At 37.8% G+C, this 20,938-nt stretch overlaps 1 protein-coding gene across 3 annotated transcripts in view; it reads left to right on the forward strand.

Annotated features, from left to right (window-relative positions):
• KLHL20 (kelch like family member 20) overlaps positions 1-20,938 on the forward strand; it is a 56,170-nt gene that overhangs the window by 28,352 nt on the left and 6,880 nt on the right. For all 3 annotated transcript variants that reach the window (XM_055319273.1, XM_055319274.1, XM_055319275.1), the window contains exons 6-9: positions 2,102-2,217; positions 8,203-8,386; positions 10,550-10,693; positions 20,725-20,858. In XM_055319273.1, coding sequence (XP_055175248.1) covers positions 2,102-2,217; positions 8,203-8,386; positions 10,550-10,693; positions 20,725-20,858 — 578 coding nt within the window. The remainder of the gene's footprint in view (positions 1-2,101; positions 2,218-8,202; positions 8,387-10,549; positions 10,694-20,724; positions 20,859-20,938) is intronic.

The raw sequence follows: 20,938 nt of genomic DNA on the forward strand, positions 1-20,938 counted from the left end.
TGAGGATGTAGACAGAGTCAAAGGATTACTGGAAATCTAGTGGAATCTAGTGAAAGATTTTCACTATAGTTTGATGGAGTAGTTTCATAATGTTTTTTGATAGAAAGAAATTCTAAATGCTTCTATAATACAAAGAAAACACCTATTTTATTGGACTATATAATATAGGCACAGTTTAATAAATTACTTTTCCCAGTTTGATAGATTTTAAGATTTAGATTCAAATCAAGCCATATGGTATTTTTAACCATTTTTACCCCCAGCATGTTCTGTATATAAAAATGAAAGAGCAAGTCAGTACTCAGAACTCCTTAAACTACACTGACCTTTGGGTCTCCCTTAGTGACTAAAGAAACTTGTTCTAGTATTACAAATCCCTAGAACAGAGGTAGAACATGTAGATTCATTTGCATTTCTTCTATAATCTGAAGCCTGTCCTTTTAACAAGAGATGTCAGAGGTGGTTTTAGATATTTGTCTTTTAAACTTAAAAAACAAATGACAATTAATTCCCTCAAACATTACAATAGCAGAAAGAAAACCATATAAATTATGAATTCTGAAAGCTGAAGAAACAGGCAAAGGTGTCCTTCCCTCATAAAACATAAATCAGATTGTACTGGTTCTAATACACAAAGTAAAAGTACTTCTAAAGTCACTTTTAAAAGAAGCCCCTTCCTGATATCCTGACCTCACCATTTACTAGCTATGGGACCTTAGACAAGTTACTTTAACCTCTTTCTACTCTAGTTTCTTCATCTGTAAAGTAGGGATAATAATAGTACTTATTCCATAGGGTAATTGGCAAGTTAATACATATTAAACCCTCAAAACAGGAAGTGACACAGAACTCTAAGTGTTCTTGTTGTTACTATTAATTTTGGTTTGGCTTGCTAAGTATTCACTATACTATGCTATACTATACTATAGTACTCTTTCTAGGAACCCCTGAGCACTTAATTAAAACTGGCCATTAGGAGATCACAGTCTTTGTTTTTAATGCTGAAGAAGCTCGAAAAAGCTCTTGATCATTAGCCTGGGATTATGGGGAGGAGATTATTGGTTTTTCTGGGGTTTTTTAGGTTAAATAAACTCAGAAGGAGTCTTATCAAAGCCATATATTGGAAGTGCATTATTGGATCATGCTTGGGACTAGGTCGTGCACGAATAAATTACTCTTTATAACATAAAAATTTAGAGAAATGAAAATATATTTTAGGAAATACTTTCAAAATTGAGAAAGAATTTGAGATTGAATTTGCACTGATCAGGCACTGAATCACTCAGAGGACTCAAGTAAGAGGAGTACACACATAAATATTTTGTGTTAGGATATTGTATTCAATAAGTATAATTACTAGGATCTTCTCAGAAAGTACCTAACTCTGGGAAACGAACTAGGGGTGGTGGAAGGGGAGAAGGGCGGGGGGTGAGGGTGACTGGGTGGCGGGCACTGAGGGGGGCACTTGGTGGGATGAGCACTGGGTGTTACTCTGTATGTTGGCAAATTGAACACCAATAAAAAATAAATTTATTATTAAAAAAAAAGAAAGTACCTTATAATAGAAAAAAAATTGTTCATCCTCAGTAGACTTGTGAGTAAACCATTTCATACAGTACCAGATAGTAAATTAATATCAAATGACAGTACAGTGTTTCTTTTTAGCAGTCCAATTTTTGACCTAGTTTTAATGTTAAACTCATCTAACAAATATCTAGGGCCAGGGCTGATGTGCTGCTTTGCTAGTATCCTGCAGAATCTAGTAAAATTCATTAGAAAGCAATAACTATGGAGATTGGTAATTGAGTTGTAAGTTTTACTTTTCCCATATATTACTGTTGGCCCCGAGCCTACTGAGTTTTAGGCTAAATTTTACACTAAGATAGCAAGTCTTGGTGGAAATACCAATCAGTTTACAACTTGTAATGTGACTGGCATTCGTTCTCTCATGTTTGTGACTTTTTAATATTAGCTGGCATTCATGATTTGGTTTGATTTATGCTTGCTCCCCTTTGCCAACTTACATATTCCTAAACCATATTGGGATTTGACTAACAATGTTATTTAGACATTTGGAATAAAGACAAGGTTTTCTCCACAGAGACTTGGTAGATGAAGCTAAAAACTATCTCCTATTGCCTCAAGAACGACCACTAATGCAGGGACCAAGGACAAGACCACGGAAACCTATCCGATGTGGAGAAGTACTCTTTGCAGGTTTGAGTCTGAATGTACTGTGACTAAATTGAATATTTTTCCACGTGTTATGTTATCACGTGTTACATTATCATTTGAGTTGTGCTTTGGACAACTATGATATCCATCATCAAAAGAAACACATAAGTTACCTTTTAGCTTGACTCTTAACTCATGACCCAGCACTGGTATTCTCTGAGAGTGCTCTATTTTTATATAAGGCTAAAAATGTCATGCAGTGGATGTTTTGCTAAAATGAGTCATGCACATTAATTTATATACCAGTGTGCAAGGCACCGCATAATTGACCTAGAACTGTCAAAAAACATTATCTTACATTAAACAGTTAGATGTTTTCCTAGCTCTGCTCAGCTAGATTGAGCTCAAGACAATCTGGTCTATCATTTTGCTCCCACTCTCTGCCCCTAAATCTCTGAGAACTTTCAGCCTCAGATGTTTCCCTTCCATCCATGGAAATTCAGCTCCCTTGCTCATCTGAACAACTTTCTCACTGTTTAGTCAAACTACTTCTTACTAGTTCTGTCTTAGTCCATTTGGGCTACTTTAACAGAAAACCAGACTGAGTACATAAATTTATATCTCAGAGTTCTGGAAGCTGGGAAGTCCAAGATCGAGTCACCAGCAGATTCTTTTTGGTGAGAGCCCACCTGCTTCTGCAAAGAGGCTTGCCACCTTATTTTATTGCTATGTCTTTACACAGTGGTAGAGGCAGGGGAACTTTCTGAGGTCTCCTTCATGAAAGCTTTGCCCTCATGACCTAACTACCTCACAAGGCCCCACCTCCCAATACCATCACATTGGGAACTAGATTTCAACTTACAGATTTTAGTGGAGCATACAAACATTCAATCTGTAGCAAGTTCTTTGAGTTTTTTTTTCTAATTCTGATGCATGGAGCTAACCAGGACTTATATAGTATTTATATTTAAGTTCCCGACTTTACGAATTCTATGGCTTCTTAGATGTAGGCATGTTTGGATTTTTTTCGTTCCATTTTAATATGTAAAGTGTTTTATTCCTTTTTAATGGACAATTTCGGGGATCCCTGGGTGGCGCAGCGGTTTGGCGCCTGCCTTTGGCCCAGGGCGCGATCCTGGAGGCCCGGGATCGAATCCCACATCAGGCTCCTGGTGCATGGAGCCTGCTTCTTCCTCTGCCTATGTCTCTGCCTCTCTCTCTCTCTCTCTCTCTATCATAAATAAAAAAATTTTAAAAAAATTAAAAAAAATAATGGACAATTTCGTGCAATCTCTGAGGCATAGTATCCTTTTCTGTCAGCCTAACCACTGCCTGTCTTTTTCTTTCCAATGTAACTTTCTCTTGGCATGTAGAAATATATTTTCCCCTATATTTTTAGAAGAAGGGGCTCCTTGGTGACTCAGTGGGTTGAGCATCTGACTCTTGGTTTCATCTTAGGTCATAATCTCAGGGTCTTGAGCTCTGTGTCAGGCATGCACTGAGCACAGAGTCGGCTTGAGATTCTCTCTTTTCCTGTCCCTCAGCCCCCACCCCTGCTCTCTCACTCTTTCTCTCTAAAATAAGTAAATAATCTTTTTTTAAAAAAAGAAAAGTTTGATGATTTGTTTTGAATTCTCACTTTTTAAACTTTTTCATCTAAATTTCTTCATGTAGAGGACTGTAGTATTTTTTTTAAGGATGTATTGAGAGAGAGAGAGGGAGAGAGAGAGGGAGAGAAAGAGTGCACAAGAGCAGGGGGAGGAGCAGAGGGAGAGGGAGAAAGAGAATCCCAAGCAGACTCTCTGCTGAGTCTGGAGCCTGACATGGGGTTTGATCCCGTGACTCATGAGATCATGACTTCAACTGAAATCACAAGTTGGATACCTAACTGACTGAGCCACCTAGGTGCCCCCACTTTTTTAAAGATTTATTTATTTGAGAGAGAGAGTAGTAGTATTTCTTTAAGAAGAAAATTGATGCCAAGTTTTTTCTCTCCAATCCTCATGAGGCTTTTTTCTTCTCTTTTGAAGGAATTTCTTCATTCTTGTTTTAAATTTCAAACTTAATTATTAATTCACTAGGCACGGATTTCTCCCATACTCCTAGTGTCCAGATGTCTCTATGGTTATTAATAGATTTAGCATATGTATTACCATTCTTATTCCTATGACTTTCATTCCTATGTATTCATGCACGGGTACATAGGCACCTGTTTATGTGGTTTACACCAACACTTTTGTATGCTCACACTTAAATCTGCATTCTTACCCCCACATACTAGTCTTAGAGTTTCTCTTTCCAAATTTTGATATTTTATTTTATTTAAAAAATATTTTAAGTAGGCCTCACACCCAGCATAGGGCTTAAACTCAGAACCCTGCAATCAAAAGTTATATGCTCTACCCAACTGAGCCAGTCAGGCACCCCCTCTCTTTTCAATTTTGCAAGTCAATTGTCTGTTTTTAAAATTAGGACACTGCAAGATCTAATTATTTGGTACCTATGGCTTCATGATGTTGTGTTGGTTTTAAGAATTGTAATAGTTTGGTCATCTTTGTGGAATTATGTCCATTATTAGGAAGATCTATGAACTGTTTTATTTGGCTGACTGTTAGTTTTAGTGCCTGGAGTAGGGATGACAGTATAGTACTGTTTCATCATCTTCAGAACATTCTGGTGATGCTTAAGAACTATATTAAGAGGAGAAGGAAACAGTAACTCAGAAAAATGAAACAGAAACCACCCCCCTATGATCAAAAGCTAGAGACTAAGCCGAAAAGGTATATGGAAGTATACTTCGTGTTCAGGGTCTTCTCCAGACTCAATGGGGATACCAATCCAGTGGAATTGGACAGGCATATCTTTGGGAATGCTGAGAGACATTAATACAGCTCCCTTATATATAAATTTAAACTTAACCTCACATGAGTTATTCAACAACTGCCATCCTTAGCCTGCTGGTTTCTACCATATTTTTCCAATGTGACCTGATTATAAGTTGCCAGGGGGCATATTTCCAGTATATAACAATCTTCATGAAAATTTCATTTGCCTCTTTAATTAAATCATGATGTTGAGTACCTAGCTGACTCAGTCAGTAAAGCATGTAACTCTTGCTCTTAAGGTCATGAGTCCAAGCCCCAGGTTGGATATAGAGAAAAAAGAACACGTTTTAAGGCACCTGGCTGATGACTCTTGGTCTTGGGATTGTAGATTTAAGCCCCATGTTGAGTGTAGAGATTACATAAAAATAAAATCTTAAAAAAAATTCATGGTATTAATAAAACCATACTTTGCCTTCTTTAGAAGTCAGCTAAATTGGATCGATTTTATGATCTCAAATTCCTGCTAATGATCACATAATTTCACATTGCTGATCAAGTCTCTGATTCCTTGACAATATTGTTAAGTACTTAAAGGCAAGGACTATTTCTAATTTTTCTTTGTGGTTTCCAGATTGTTTAGCAATCTTATCAGAATAGGCACTCAATAAAATTAATTACTTTCTGTTGATCCTAATACTAGTGAGAAATGAGCATCAACCCACCATGATTGATGGAAAAAGAAAATTGGAAAGCACGTGCCAGTAGCAATAATGGATCATTAATGTCACTTTGCATATGAAGGATAACCTGTTTTTAAATAATACCTTTGAGTCACCTGGGTGGCTTAGTTGGTTAAGTGTCAGACTTCAGTTTAGGTCAGGATCTCGGGGTTCTGGGATTGGGCCCCACCATCAAGTCCTCAGTCGGCAGGCAGTCTGCTTGTCCCTCTCCCTTTGCCCCTCCCGCTGCTAGTGCATTCTCTCTGTCTCTCTCAAAAGGATAAATCTTTTAAAATAAATAAATAACACCTTTTTTTCTGATTATATATATGCAGTATAGAAATTTTTATTTACAGCAGGGCCTGGGTGGTTCACTTGGTTGGGCACCTGACTCTTGATTTTGGCTCAGTTCATGATATCATGATCATAAGATTTGAGCCTACCATGGGGCTTCATGCTAGGGTCAGAGCCTGAAGGGATTCTCTCTCCTCCCTTCCCTCTGCTGAGCGTGTGTGTACACTCACTCGCTCTCTCAAATAAATAAGAAATTTTTATTAACAAAAATATAAAGAAAAAAAGTTAAATTATCTGCCATCTTTTTTTACACTGTGAAGCTTTTCATTTTCATTTGTGGAGAAAAGCCATTGGATCTTTTCCTTTACAACTGGTATTAGTTTTCCCTGCTTTTTCTGTCTTTTTATCTGAATATCATTCTTGAGTGATACTGTTCATTGACATTTTAGATCTTGACCTCTCTGTCTCTACTTCAGTAAAACTTAATCTTCAGTTTCCTTTGGTTTTTTATTGTTTTCATTATCTTTGGAATGCCAAATTACCAATTCTCATTTAACTTTGGGAAATTGAGCCTTCCTTACTTCATCACTCTGTTGAAATAAACCCTGGAAACCTAAGATCAAATCTATAATCTTAGTAATTATTTCCTAGGAGTGTTTTACTTTTCTTGGTATCTTTTGTTTTCCGTTAGGCTTCATGATACTTACCATTTTGTGTTTCTGTTTTGGTTTTGTTTAAGGTTTTTTAAGTTTTCACAGTTCAGCAATCCTTATTCCAGATACTTTCTAAAAGTTGCCTCTTTAAGGTAATATTTTTTGACCAAATCTGTCTTTGATTTCTTTCCCTGCTTTGGTAATCAACAATTTATTTCCTATATCTATGAGTTTGTTTCTGTTTTGTTTTTTAGATTGCACATGAGTGAAATTGTATGCTATTTGTCTTTCTTTGAATGACTTATTTCATTTAGTTGGATCCCTCTAGATCCAATTGTGTTGTCACAAATGGCAAGATTTCCTTCTTTTTTATTGCTGAGTAATATTCATATCCATTCATTTATCAGTAGACACTTGGGTTGCTTTTATAATTTGGCTCTTATAAATAATGTCACATTGAACATAGGGGTTCATAGATCTCTTTGAGGTGTTTTCATTTTCTTTGGATAAATGTCCAGAAGTGGGATTACTAGATTGTATGGTAGTTCTAGTTTTTTAATTTTTTGAGGAACCTCTATAGTGTTTTCCAGAGTGGCTGCACCAGTTTGCATTTCCACCCACAGTGTATGAGGATTCTGTTTTCTCCACATCCTCAGCAACACTTGTTATTTTTTTAAATATTTTATTTATTTATTCATGAGAGACACAGAAAGAGAGAGAGAGAGGCAGAGACACAGGCAGAGGGAGAAGCAGGCTCCATGCAAGAAGCCCGATGCGGGACTCGATCCGGCACTCCAGGATCACGCCCTGGGCCGAAGGCAGTGCTAAACCGCTGAGCCACCCAGGGATCCCTCAACACTTATTTTTTGTTGGGTTTTAATTCTTTCAGCTTTCAATAACAAATTATATTTATGTAGTATTCTTTAGAAAGTTTCATGCATATATTATTTTTCTTTTAAATTTTTATTCCTTATTTTACAAATAAGGTATTTTAAAAGATATTCCCAAGATCACATCGCTTAGTAGATGTAACAGTCAAACCCCAGTTTTCTAACTAAATTCAGTGTTTTATCCATTAAATGCCACATTACTTTTCAATCTTTTTTTTTTAATTTTTTTATTTATTTATGATAGGCACACAGTGAGAGAGAGAGAGGCAGAGACACAGGCAGAGGGAGAAGCAGGCTCCATGCACCGGAAGCCCGATGTGGGATTCGATCCCGGGTCTCCAGGATCGCGCCCTGGGCCAAAGGCAGGCGCCAAACCACTGCGCCACCCAGGGATCCCTTACTTTTCAATCTGATTTAAATTGGTGTCCTTCCTCCTTTGTAAAGTGGACCTAATACTAACTTATTTAGAAAATTAAAGATTACAGCAACCCCAGTGGAACAAGTAAATGTCGTAACTTATATTTTGACCTACTTCTAGAGATATTTGGTAAGTCCAAGCATTAGGTCACAATTTAAAATTTTCTGTGAATGATACATTCTGTGCTTTAGGACAGTATTCTTCTGATCACTTCTATTACTTCCCCAGTTGGTGGCTGGTGCAGTGGAGATGCCATTTCTAGTGTTGAACGATATGATCCACAGACCAATGAATGGCGAATGGTAGCTTCAATGAGCAAAAGGCGATGTGGAGTTGGGGTCAGTGTTCTTGATGACCTGCTATATGCAGTAGGAGGCCATGATGGATCCTCTTACCTCAATAGTGTTGAAAGGTAAGTAAGGTCAATTTGAAATTTTTTTCCATTTGAGTTGTTAACTAAGAAACAAATGTGATTTGCTGCTTTAGTGTTGCATCTGTGGCACTAGTTGGCAGCCTTGACCACTTAACATGACATGCAAGTTCTTCATAATGTAACCTCCACCTATTTTTGCAGTCTCCTCCAGCCACACCACTGTTGCCTAATGCTACTCCAGACCCACCAAATTGCCTGTAGTTATTCCTCTTTGCCTACCCATATGCATGCTGTTATTTCTTCCCTGGAATATCTCAAGACTCAAATGTTACTTCTTATATAAAGCTTTCTGACACTATACAATTAGTTACTCATTCCTCTGCCTTTTTATAAGTATTTTGAACATCTGATTGGCTATCATTGTTAAAATGTCTTTTCCCATATCTATCATAGTGCCTGGCACACTGGAATCCTACAATAATTGATTTTTAATAACTTGTAGTTTCTTGCTTTCATATACCCTTTTTCATTCAACTGTGTTGATTTACGGTGATTCTTGGTATTTCCTAAACATATCTATGACATCCTGCAGCATGGAGAGATCTAGAGGTATAGATTATATAGCTGAAAAATAAAACAGGGAGATCCACTCCATAGAAGTCAAAGAAGAAAAAAAAACACACTTAAAAATAAATTGAGCTGGGATCCCTGGGTGGCGCAGCGGTTTGGTGCCTGCCTTTGGCTCAGGGCGTGATCCTGGAGACCCGGGATCGAATCCCATATCGGGCTCCCGGTGCATGGAGCCTGCTTCTCCCTCTGCCTGTGTCTCTGCCTCTCTCTCTCTGTGTGTGACTATCATAAATTAAAAAAAAAAGAAAAAAAAATTTAATAAATAAATAAATAAATAAATAAATAAATAAATAAATAAATAAATAAATAAATAAATTGAGCTAGAGATGCCCAGGTGGCTCAGTTGGTAGAACATGCAACTCTTGATGTCAGATTTGTAACTTCAAGCCCCACATTGGGCATTAGAGCCTACTTAAAAAAAATTAAAAACATAAAAACGATTAAAATAAATTGAGAAAAAGAAATAAGAATGGAAATGATTAAATATTTACAGCTTTATAACAGGGAAGCCCAAGTATATCAAAATGTGTGGATACTAAGGTAGTATCCAAGGGAAAATTTATAGCGCATTATAATTTAATATGCATTCATTTGAAAATAAGAAAGATGAGAAAATAAATCATGCTTTTAAATCATGAAGTTATAAAAAGAGCAACAAAAACCAAGAAAATAGAAAGCAATTAAGTAGAAAAAAAACAAAAAGCTAATGAAATTGAAAGCAAATAAAACTGATAGAATTACAAAAAGAGCAGTTTGATAGTTTTTTGATTTTTAAATTGAAAATGACTCTATTCTGTGTCCCTTGATTCTGCTTCTCATTATCTATTTGAACCAGGAGAAATATACAAAGGTAATCACTGTTTATAATAGCAAAATGTCAGACACAATGTCAGGATACATCAATAGCGATTTGTAATGGCACACACAATAATGAAATGCTGGAAAAATCTAGAGCGTTATCTGTAAGTGTGGATGGATCTCAGAAGTATGTTGAGTGAAAAAGCAGTGCCTACTATCTGGTATTATTTATGTAAAGAAAACATGCTTGCATATAAATATACCTATTTACAAGTATTTTACTGAAAAGTCTTGGGACGCCTGGGTGTCTCAGTGGTTGAGTGTCTGCCTTCATCTCAGGTCATGATCCTGGGTGTCAGGCTCCCACAGGGAGCCTGTTTCTTCCTCTGCCTATGTCTCTGCCTCTCTGGGTTTCTCATGAATCAATAAATAAATAAGTAAGTAAGTAAGTAAGTAAGTAAGTAAGTAAGTAAGTATTTTACTGAAAAGTCTTAAAAGGCATTCACCAAGTCCAAAATAGGAAGAGACCAGAAATGGGTGGAACTCAAAGAGGAAATTTAGCTTTATCTATAACATTCTGAAAGAAATTTTTAAAAGAAAATATATCCATATTAACTTATGTAAGTAAAAATTGTTTAAAAAAATAAAACCTAAATTAGCTTTTCATATCCTTTAGTTGTTAATCAGCCCATATTTAGAGGAAAGAATATAGAATATGTAAACAGAGCCAAACTTTGTGCAATACAAACTCTGCTGTTAATGTGTTCTCTGTAGGTATGACCCCAAAACAAACCAATGGAGCAGTGATGTGGCTCCTACAAGCACCTGCAGGACAAGTGTTGGTGTGGCAGTACTCGGAGGTTTTCTCTATGCTGTGGGTGGTCAGGATGGTGTGTCCTGCCTCAACATTGTTGAAAGGTGATTTTTTTCAAGTCATTTTCAATTTTTAAAAGAATATAAAGGATATTTACCCAAAGGAGTACCTGTACCCCAATGTTTATAGCAGCAATGTCCACAATAGCCAAAATATGGAAAGAGCTCAGATGTCCAATGATAGATGAATGGATAAAGAAGATGTGGTATGTATACACAATAGAATATTACTCAACGACAAAAAAAAAAAAGAAGAAATCTTACCATTTGCAATGACATAGATGGGACTAGAGGGTATTATGCTAAAGGAAATAAGTTAATCACAGAAAGGCAATTTCATTTGATTTCATTCATATGTGGAACTTAAGAAACAAAACAGGATCATAGAGGAAGGAAGAGGAAAATAAAACAATGTAATCAAAGAGGTAGACAAACTACAAGAGACTCTTAACTATAGGAAATAAACTGGGTTGCTGGAGGGGAGGTAGGTAGAGGGATGGGGACTGGGTAATGGGCATTAAGGAGGGTATATGATGTAATGAGCACTAGGTGTTACATCCAACTGATGAATCACTAAACTTTACCTCTGAAACTAATAAAATGAATGAAAGAATATAAAGGGTTCTTTAAAGGAAACCATTTAGGACACCAAGGAATCCACCGTTCAGTGGATATCCCATGGGCTTTAGGGGAAAAGTTTTCAGTTGATCTTAAGGGTCTAGGACAATGAAAGATATAACCTGATTTTTCAAACTATTTTTTATACTGACAGAGCCTCACATTGAAGAGATGGAATCATATTCTAAATTATATTCTGGGGCAGCCCTGGTGGCTCAGCGGTTTAGCACCGCCTTCATCCCAGGGCCTGATCCTGGAGACCCAGGATCGAGTCCCACATCAGGCTCCCTGTATGGAGCTTGCTTCTCCCTCTGCCTGTGTCTCTGCCTCTCTCTCTCTCTCATGAATAAATAAATAAAATCTTAAAAAATAAAATAAATTATATTCTGTATATGATATCAAGCATATCACTGCTGAAATATGTTCTAATTTTTTCCCCAATACGTGGAGTGTACTTAATATATGGATGCCCAGACTTCCTCAAAAAAAATGATTAAAGTAATAATCTAGCATATCTTATAAAGATAGCATAATAATAGTCTAGCATATCTTATAAAGACCCCCAAAGTATTTTGTATATGGATTCTCATTCTTGAAGTGTACTTAGGGAACTCTGGGTTGGCTATGAAGTTTAATTAATGCTTTTACATATCAGTTAACTAGTGAAATAGATTATATTCTTAATTTCTTGCTGCATCAGTTTTTTGTCATTCTGTCCTAGAGATTAGATTTTGGAGTCTCATGGGTTAACGATTACTAGCAAAAATGTACTGTATTTCATCCTCACTTAAAAACAAATGCTTCATGTCTCTGGAATTTTTCAAATAGCATTTACTAGTTGGGTTACCATGTTTAAGTTGAAGAGGTTAACTGTCTTAAATAGAGATAAAGTTGTAGGTAACTCTTGAAATCTTCCTTTTTATTTTTCTATTAAGAAATTTAATTCCCCACTTTGAAAATTCTATGCGAGAGGATTCTGGGAAGATAGCAAAAACAGCACAATTCTTTAATCTCTCTAAATTCCCACATAAAAACAGAGCAGTAGGGGCACCTGGGTGGCTCAGAGGTTGAATGTCTACCTTTGGTTCAGGTCGTGATCCCAGGATCCTGGGATCAACTCCAAGATCAGGCTCCCTGCAGAGAGCCCGCTTCTCCCTCTGCCTATGTCTCTGCCTCTGTCTCTCATGAATAAATAAAATCTTTAAAAAAAAAAAAAAACAATAGACAGCAAAGCTAAAAAGCTGTGGATGAGTTATGGAGCTTGGTTGGATGACAGTATGAATATACCTAACACTACTGAACTGTACACTTAAAAATGGTTACAGTGAAAAATTTAATGTCAGTTGGTGGTACATCTTAACCACAACTTTAAAAAACCCCTATGGAAAGATATGTAGGTTGGAAAAAAAATAAAATAAAAATCCCTATAGACAATTTAAAATATAACTAGGGAAGAGGTATTCCCATAAACACCAAAACATCAATGGGCAAAGACAAAGTACCAAAAGCCACAGACCTGTATGATATTACTGTCTATGCAGGAGAAAATACAGAGAAGCACTTGAAAGTTTGACAGATCTAAGAACAGAAGAACTCCAAAATAGACAGTATATATTTACTAGAAAGAGTGAAGGTGAAAATTTATGACCAACAACTGGAACTAAGGAGTTTTGCTCAATCCCAATATAGAGTAAGTGCAAGAGACCTGTAATAAGATCTGAAGGACTTAGAAGAGGGTTACTCAACGTCAGCACTATTGCCGTTTTAGGCCAGATAATTCTTTGTTGTGGGGGGCTGTCCTGTGCATTGTCAGATATTTAACAGCATCCTTGGCCTCTACTCATTAGTTGCCAGTAGCACACACCTGGTTGTGACACCAGAAGTCTCTAGACATTGCCACATATCCCAAGGTAGGGGAGAGGAGTATTGCAAAGCCACTATAGTTGAGAACCAGCTGGGCTAGAGCTATCTAATTGCTAGGAACCCTCAGAACTGACCAGCAGGATGACCTTCCAGAACAGGGCCCACATTTCTGGATGCAGGATCAAAATTGAGCAGGACAAGATTAACATACAAGAAGGGAAGGCCAAGATAAAAAGGAGGACCAGTGAATAAATCTAATAAATCTCAAGAGGCAAACCACTATACGAAAAAACTAGAAAGAGTTCCGTGAAGTTAGAAAAATAACCGTGAACCACTCCTGAGGAAAGCTCATTTTATGTAAAAAATGAACAACAAATAGCAACGTTTTGAGGTTAGATCCAATACAGAGTTAATAGATGAAGAGAGAATAAGCAGCACAATAACATCTCTATAGACAATAAAAGCACAGCAGAAAGACATGCCCATGGAACAGAACAAAACTATTATCAACTATTTCACATTAGGAAAATGATGCAAGGTATGAAAACACTACATACGTTGGAATTTGAAAAACCCAGATATAAAATGACAAAACCTCAGAAAAATATTGGAAATAAAAGGAAAAATCACTTCAGAATGAATATAAAACTAGAACAATAAGACAGATAATGCCAGAAGACAAATAGAAAGTGAAAGAAGATATGTTTTAAAGTCAAAAAAATAAAAAAAGAAATAAAAAGGATATGAGAGAAAAAAAAAGGATATGAGATAACAACAAATATTGAAGATAAGTAAAAAATCCAATATACAGATAATAGAAGTCCACAAGGAAAAAACCAAAGCAAAAGAATGGAGCAAAGGAACAAGTGCTAAGAACTATAATTCAAAATTATTTTCCTGTTCTAATAAAAAAACAAATTGTTTTTTGAAAGAATACACTATATTCTCTGAATACTGACCCAGAACAATTAGCACCAAGGTATATTCTAATAAAATTACTGGACCTTGAGGTAGCCCAGGTGGCTCAGCGGTTTAGCGCCACCTTCAGCCCAGGGTGTGATCCTGGGGTCCCGGGATAGGGTCCCATGTCGGGTTCCCTGCCTGGAGCCTGCTTCTCCCTTTGCCTGTGTCCCCGCCTCTCTTTCTCACTGTGTGTCTCTCATGAATAAATAAATTTTTAAAAATCTTTTTAAAAAAATTACTGGACCTTGAAGAAAAAGGAAACAAATTCTTTAGTCAATCAACAAAAAAGTACATGTTATTTATATGGGAAAGGAACTTAGATTATCATCATACTTTTTTGAAAGCAGGATTTTATACTATAAGAAAATGGAATAACATTTAAGATATCCAAAGAAAATATAAGATAGGGCAGGCTGGGTGGCTCAGCGGTTTAGTGCCGCCTTCCACCCAGGGCATGATCCTGGAGGCCCGGGATTGAGTCCCACATCGGGCTCCCTGCGAGGAGTCTGCTTCTCCCTCTGCCTGTGTCTCTGCCTCTCTCTTTCTCTCTCTCTCTCTCTGTGTGTGTGTGTGTGTGTTTCTTATGAATAAATGAATAAAACCTTTTAAAAAAAGAGAAGATAAGGATTTTATATCTAGAGAAACTGACTCTGAGGTATCACGGGCACAAATAGTTAATATGTAAGAAATCAGGCAACATTGTTCCCATGAGTCCTTACTGAGTAATTTACTACAGAATAAGCTTCAGACAAAATTACCACAGAGACATTGATGGAGAGTGAGTGTGAAACATAGAGAACTCTGAGTAGATAAGGGTTAAAAGAGAGAGTAGCATGTACTGGCTATATGCTCATTCAGTGCAGCTGTGGTACAAACATTTTCAAAAGTGGGAGGAGAATGGGAAGCAATATGCAAAAAAGAATTTTAATTGTCCTCAGGGATATCAAAGTGATAGTATTGCTAATCTAAGACTGCTATGTATAATGTGGAATAAAGGAGATGGGTATGGGTTATTCCAATTCTGTCCTCTCCTGTGTTCTTGAAAATTAGGGTTCTTGACATGGAAGAATATGAATGTAAAATAGAAGAAGTTAAGTAAAAGAACTTATAGTCCTGATTTTCAATTTGAATTAAGTTCCCCATTAAAAAAATTATACTCTAGTTCTGTCAACTGAAGAGGCCTGGAAATAATGACCAAATAGTGGCAGTGAACAACTCCATTCCTAAATTGTGTCTTGAAGTTCTATTTCCCAAAAAGAAACTAGGGCTTCTTGGAGAAATGTCTGATTCCAGATTTAGGACAGGAAATATACAGATAAGCCTGGGCTAGCTTGTCATACCAGATGGCAAGCAACCTGTCAAAGACTAGGAGATGTCAAAAAAACTCAAGGAAAAACTTGAAGATGTTCCCAGTTGACAAAAGATGGGACAATTTTAACTTCAAAAGAGATAATAATTGTGATTGATTAAAATCCAATAAATATATTTAAATCTGTGAGTTCCTATTGACCCTAAAACAAAAACAAACAAAAAACTACTTAGTTGCCTTTAGAAGATCACAGAGAATGAATCATTTTGAATACTAGTATTTAAAGTGAAAGAAGCACACATATACCCAACTTTCTTGTATGAACTGTATCACATATGAATTGGGTACAAAATAGTCAATAAAATAATTGTTTTTTTTTTAAATTTATTTATTAGAGAGCGTGGGGGGAGGGGAGCAGAGGAAGAGAGAGAATCCTAAATCAAACTCCACCAAGCACAGAGCCCAATGTAGGGCTCAAACCCAGGACCCTGAGATCATGACTTGAGCCAAAATCAAGAGCCAGCCGCTCAACCAACAGAGCAACCCAGGGACCCTGAGGATTGTTTCTTTATAAAAATATCCCAATACAAGAAAATAAATGATTGAATATAACCATTTTGCAACACTCAGTAAATAAATGGACCTAGCAGTTAGCAGCTACTAACACACACCTTCTGTAGTTTTGCCAAAGGGACCAAATGTGGTCTGATCAAACTTCTGGATCCAGCTGCCAGTTTGTGGAACATACAGAGAACAGACCAGTGTGTTGGACTGTGAGTGTCTAGTCAACCAAATCCATGTTGTGGGGAAATTGCAGGTCAAATGCCCCAGATTCTAAGAGTTGAATTTTGGGGGTACAAAGAAAAAGGGGAAATGGAGGAAAACCTGTAGATAAAAAGAGACTTGAAAAATTTATAATGAACAAGTGTCTGGGATGCACACGTGGGTAGAAAAAACGATGAAGAGGGATGCCTGGGTGGCTCAGCAGTTTAGCACCTGCCTTTGGCCCAGGGCATGATCCTGGAGTCTCTGGATCAAGTCCCACATCAGGCTCCCTGCATGGAGCCTTTTCTTCCTCTGCCTATGTCTCTGCCTCTCTCTATGTCTCTCATGAATAAATAAATAAAATAATTTAAAAAAAAGACATGCCTAGGTGGCTCAGTGGTTGATCATCTGCCTTTGGCTCAGGGTGTGATCCCGATCTCAGGATTGGGTCCCACATCAGGGTCCTTGTGAGGAGCCTGCCTCTCCCTCTGCCTATGTCTCTGCCTCTCTTTCTCTGTGTCTCTCATGAATTAATAAATAAATGAAATCTTAAAAAAGAAAAAATTATAAAGGAGGAGGTGATTACTATAAAAATCAGGATAATGGTAATCTTGTGGGGAAGAAGGCATTGAGTTTGGAAAGGGACACATGGGAGGGCTTTCATTGTGGCAGGCAAAGTTATTTTTCTTAGCCTAGGTGATGGGCTTATTATTCCTTATAATAACTCATTAAACAATGCATTTGTTTTGTGTGGCTTTCTGAATCAATGTTTTATTTTATAGTTTAAAAATTATGCAAAGACTTCTGCTTCCAAGTAGAATTCAGTGAGTAATGACAGCCATCACTCCCACTGCATCAACTAAGAAAAAAATGAGAGTACAAAAATATTTTTTATTTTTATTTATTTATTTTTTAATTGAGTAATTTTTTTTAAGATTTTACTTATTTATTCATGAGAAAGAGAGAGATACTCACACACAGGCAGAGGGATAAGCAGACTCCATGCAAAGAGCCCAGTGTGGGACTTGATCCTAGGACTCTGGGATCACGACCTGAGCCGAAGGCAGATGTTCAACCGCTGAGCCACCCAGGTGTCCCCAAAAATATTTTTTAAAACATCAGAGATGTGGGCAGTCCCAGTGGCTTAGTGGTTTGGCGCTGCCTTCTGCTTGGGGCATGATCCTGGAGACCCGGGGTCAAGTCCTGCATCGGGCTCTCTGCATGGAGCCTGCTTCTCCCTCTGTGCCTCTCTCTCTCTCTCTCTAAGAAATTTAAAAAAAAAAAAAGAAATGTGGAAGTAACAAGGACTAGATGAACTAAAATCCCATTGAAGAAAAAGCTCATTTATGTGAGCTGAGATCATCAGCTGTTTTCTTCCCTAGGGACATTTGCCAGATCGGAAGTGTTGAATATTGGACTTGTCTTAGGCAAAGGGATTCTCTTGTAGGAGAGGTAAATCAGTAGAACTTATAACAGTCATGCAGGTTGGCATAACAGATTGGAATCTAGAACAATTCCAAACATACTGCTGTTTTTTCTCCATGAGGTGTTTGCTGAGTGCTGGGGTAGCTCAGGGGACTAGGGAACTAAGGTGAGTGAAATCTCATACAACTTGACAGTGCTGGGGATCCCTGGGTGGCGCAGCGGTTTAGCGCCTGCCTTTGGCCCAGGGCACGATCCTGGAGACACGGGATCGAATCCCACATCGGGCTCCCAGTGCATGGAGCCTGCTTCTCCCTCTGCCTATGTCTCTGCCTCTCTCTCTCTCTCTCTCTCTCTCTCTCTCTCTCATAAATAAATAAATAAAAATTAAAAAAAAAAACTTGACAGTGCTTAGAAGATAGTGTCCTGCTGTGTAGAGGGGCCTGCAACAAATACAGAATGGATCTCTTCCTTGAGACATTTGAAAACTGAGTGGACTGAGTCTAATGAAAGCTGAATTTCTGATTGGACTGAGGTGATTAGTATTTCACCCTCCCTGCCTAATACAGGAAAGAGCGAATCCTGGCTGGTAACTGGGAGGGATAGGTGTAGTAGCGGCAGTGCTGGAATAAGGGGATAATATCAACCTCAATTTATAGAATTCCATTCCTTTATAAAATGTCCAGCACACTATAAAAAATTGTGAAACATCTGAAAAAATATGGCCAGTAGCTGAGAGAAAAAATAGACAATAGAAGCAGACTTATAAATGATCCACATTTAGAGGCGTGGCTGGGTGGCGCAGTCAATAAAATGTTGGACTCTTGACTTCAGCCCAAGTCATGATCTCAGGGTAGTGAGATCAAGCCCTGCTTAGGGTTCCATGCTCAGAGGGGAGTAGTCTTGAGATTCTCCCATTTTCCCTTTTCCTCTGCCCTTCCCCACTTATGCACACTCTTTCTCAAATAAATAAATCTTTTTTATTTATCTGAACACTCATAATTTATCAGTCAGTAAAAAAATAATCCATTTAAACAGAAAAAAAACTTTAAAATAAGTATAATGAATATATTAAAATAAAAAATATATTAAAATAGAGAAAAGATTAAAAATGGATAAAAGGTTGGAGAATTTTAATATATAATTGAAGTCTAAAACCAAGATGTACATTCTACAACTGAAAAATATAATATCTAAAATTAAGAACTCATTGACACAAACAGTCTAACATACATGTAATTGGAGTCCCAAAAGGAAAGGAGAGCTAGATAAGAGCAAAAGCAGTATTTGCAGTTAGAATTTTTGGCTAAGAATTTTCCAAAAGGCGTTAAAGATAAACTTTATCCAAAGTACATGGCTTGCCTGGGTGGCTCAGCAGTTGAGCACCTGCCTTCGGCCCAGGGCATGATCCTGAAGTCCTGGGATCAAGTGTTCCATCAGGCTCCCTGCATGAAGCCTGCTTCCTCTCTGCCTATGTCTCTGCCTCTTTCTGTCTGTGTCTCTCATGAATAAATAAAATCTCAAAGTACATGAACTTCAGGAAACCACACTAACATAACCTCTCTCCAAGGCTCCATTCTCCAGTATTTATGTTTCTGCTGCTTTCATCTATATTAGTTATGACATTCTCAGAATCTGTTTGGAGGTTTTTCCTTAGGAACATGCTCCGTCTCCCTCACCTGCTTCTTAAGAGCAAGGTCTATTTTTAGTTTTGTTTATTTTATATTTTCTGCAATAATGATAGAATTTGCTAATGGTACTTAATAGACTAGCAGAATTTCCCACCCATGCAATAAAATGCCAGCACTATTCCGAGTGATTTTCTGAACACTAGTCATTTATCAGTCAGGACCCAGTAAAGAAAACAGAAGCCATACCAGTTATTTTGGTAGAGAGAATTTAATATTCAAAAATTGGTTAGCAGATATTGAAGGGCTGAAAAAAATGAAAAGAGGACACTGAAGTAACTGTAGGAACCCAGATTTGGGAACACAAAAGAGAGAGATTAGAGCTATGGGAGCCTAGAAGCCAGAGGAGAGATCCCACAGCGCTAGAACCATCAGCACCTGAGGAGTGGGTGCCCTGAACAGCTGTGACACACATCCATGAAGGATTCTCTTCCTGGCTGATTTTGGAAGATTATATTTTCCAAAGATGATTACAGTACCTGTCATGTCACATGCTGTGTATCATTTGCCTTTGTCATTCTTACTGAACAGTGGGATTTACATTTTCTGCCCTTGATTCTGGGCCTGCCTTATAAGAACAGCCAAAATGGCACTATGGATGTGACTTTTGAGGCTCGGTCATAAAAGATACATCTTTTAGTTGGATGTTCGGGGGGTACCTTTGAAGCCTTGAACTGAGGTTGCCATGCTTAGAGGAAGCCCCAACTAGCCAAATAGAGAGACTCTGAAACCCAGCCAGCCCCCTGCTGCTTTAGCACCCTGCTCCTCCAGCCCCAGCCACAATTTAATAGCAACCACATGAGACACCTGAGCCAGAACTTCATGTGAGGCCCTTCCCAAATTCCTGACCATGGAACCAGGAGAGTTAATAAAATTATTTTAAGTCATTGAATTTTGAAGTGATTTATACAGCTGTGGATAATTGGAACACTGGTACTCTTACCTCAGGGACTCAGAGGAGGTGCCCCACAGAGCCACCGCTGAGACTTCGAACAGGCACAACGCTAGTTTTGGAAGTGCCAGAAAAAGGCTAGAAACTAAAATTAACTGGTTTAGTCAGAGGGAAGGGCTCATTGCTGAGACAACACTAACAGGATTGGCAAGCACACAGAAAGGAGTCTGTCCATTTTCCTCCCCCTAGATTCCAGCAACTAATCCTTCCTCTTGGCAGAATCTAATAGAGAGCCAGCTTGGCAAAGGGAAAATGTTTTCAGAGTTCTAGCCCCAGCATCACAAGGCAGACTATAGAAAGTAGCTTAATGACTGACATGGGCACAAATTCTAAGACTCTTTTTCCTACTAAGTAAAATATGTTAGATTCTCACTGTGCTTTTGACCATAGTAAGTGTATGTATCCAGCATATCTTTAGCGTGATTTCACACCTTCTGAGAAAGGCCTCACTTCATAAAAACAGGCATGCAGTCTTTGTTTTTCTCCCTCACTGCAGGTATGATCCAAAGGAAAACAAATGGACCCGAGTGGCTTCTATGAGCACAAGAAGACTAGGCGTGGCCGTGGCTGTGTTAGGAGGGTTCTTATATGCTGTAGGTGGCTCTGATGGGACATCTCCACTAAACACAGGTTAGTCTTTTCCAAGATCAGCACATTCCTCAGGAGATTCCCCCTACAGAAAATTTTAAAACTCCAGGTTATCCTATAAT

This window comes from Nyctereutes procyonoides, unplaced genomic scaffold, assembly GCF_905146905.1.
Source record: "Nyctereutes procyonoides isolate TBG_1078 unplaced genomic scaffold, NYPRO_anot_genome, whole genome shotgun sequence".
In the NCBI taxonomy this organism is placed as follows: domain Eukaryota; kingdom Metazoa; phylum Chordata; class Mammalia; order Carnivora; family Canidae; genus Nyctereutes; species Nyctereutes procyonoides.